Source organism: Limulus polyphemus, unplaced genomic scaffold, assembly GCF_000517525.1.
Source record: "Limulus polyphemus unplaced genomic scaffold, Limulus_polyphemus-2.1.2 Scaffold23, whole genome shotgun sequence".
Classification (NCBI taxonomy): domain Eukaryota; kingdom Metazoa; phylum Arthropoda; class Merostomata; order Xiphosura; family Limulidae; genus Limulus; species Limulus polyphemus.
The window spans coordinates 1,669,075-1,670,809 of NW_013665633.1; the positions used below are offsets into that span (position 1 = coordinate 1,669,075).

Here is a 1,735-nt window from a genome sequence, read left to right on the forward strand (position 1 = left end):
GAGAAAATTAACTTTAAAATGAACAAAACACAGGGACTTGTAGTATTTTACAGTAAAAAAATAATACTTGTGATACGCTGTTCAGTTTTAATACGCGAGAATTAGCTGCTTAGTGTTAGATCAAAAAAGTGGTTATAAGACAAACTGAATATGATTTGAAGAAGACATCTCCTTCTTATCTATTTTTTACCCTGTGTGTACAAAAAAAAAAAAAACACTCTTGTCTTACGTTGCTTGAAATGTACCCTTTTTATCAATTAGCCCCTTCCCTTTTATTATTCTCTGCATATTACTATTTTATGGCATTTTGTAACCCAAATAATCCAGTCCATATATTCCACCTATCTCCGATCGATGCATCTCTCGAGCAATAGAGGACGCTAAATTTTTCAAGCTAGGCATCTTTCCGTTAAGTAACCGGCATTTTTACCTTACCGACTTACCCGGATGTCTAAACAAATCGAGGTTGTCGAGGCTACGCTACGTAAGAATGAAACCACATAGGTTCTCTATGTTATTGATTTGTTGTTAAGTTAAAGTCTGGTTATATAAAAACGACTTTCGTTTCATAATAGGTATGACGCATGTCGAAGAAAATCAACTTGAAGAGGTATGGTGTGAAAACAATGAGTTCATTTTTCATAGTAAGTTCCCTTTACATCGAGCATGTAGGGACGGTGACGTTCAAGCGCTTTCCTTCCTGTTGAAATCCGGGAGCCATTCACTCCTTGAGGAGGATACTTTCTATGGGTGGACGCCAAGTCATTGGGCAGCATATTTTGGAAAGGTATTTGATTTACTCTCCGCAGGCTTATTTAAGAACAACTCAAATAGAGAGTGAGGACAATTTGCACTAAAATGATATTGTTCTTTACATGTTTCATAATAATAATATCATTATTATAAGTATTACTATTAGGAAGCTGTCACATAACACTGACTCAGTAACTGTAGTCTGTAGAGTTTAGTCCTATGCTACTAGTACTAGTTGTATTTAATTATACAAGTTGAATTGTGTTACTACTAACTACAACAACTTGTGACACTTCAATTTAGCGTAAGAGTAGTATATTATATATCAAAACAAGAACGTAGGTACAAGAACGTACTGTGATATTATTTAACTTCACTCATGTCTCCGTACCACTACCACAGTACCAGTGATTAAGTTGATTAACAGAGTGAAACCGCCGAGAGTTACTACATTCAAAGAAGCGCCTGGATATAACTTCCACCTGGGTGAATAAAAAGATTATATTATAAATTACAAATTGCACATCCCTAACTATTTCATTTGGTGTGGCGTACTGTTTTGACGTCATATTTGAAATATTCTGTTCGCCTTCTCACTGTCTCACTCTCATAGTCTCAATTTGTTTTATTTGCATATTTTATTACTCAAATTCTTTATATGACCTATGGGTGTGAGTATATTTCTAATTTAGCAGAAACATTCTGTGAAAACTTAAAAGAAAAACCAACACGGCCGTCTGTATTTGAATTTTGATGTGGTTATGGAAAATTCGAAAAACGTAAAAGTTTGATAAGTCGATCAAAGACAGGTTACAAGCCAAATGTATTTTTGTAATAAATAAGATGGGAATAAGCTTTAAGTTAAGCATTTATACAAAAACTTTATACTTTGCTACTTGTTAGCCTGTAATTAGTTTAATTGTTTTGTTATGTTAGGATTACATAGTAGCATGGTAAACCAAACGGTTTTTTTTTCTTTCCT

At 33.9% G+C, this 1,735-nt stretch overlaps 1 protein-coding gene across 1 annotated transcript in view; it reads left to right on the top strand.

The window, feature by feature from the left end:
* Nucleotides 1-460: 460 nt before the first annotated feature.
* LOC106458651 (ankyrin repeat domain-containing protein 10-like) overlaps nucleotides 461-1,735 on the top strand; it is a 60,026-nt gene continuing 58,751 nt past the window's right edge. The window contains exons 1-2 of the mRNA XM_022385191.1: nucleotides 461-484; nucleotides 576-787. Coding sequence (XP_022240899.1) covers nucleotides 578-787 — 210 coding nt within the window. The 5' untranslated portion in view covers nucleotides 461-484; nucleotides 576-577. The remainder of the gene's footprint in view (nucleotides 485-575; nucleotides 788-1,735) is intronic.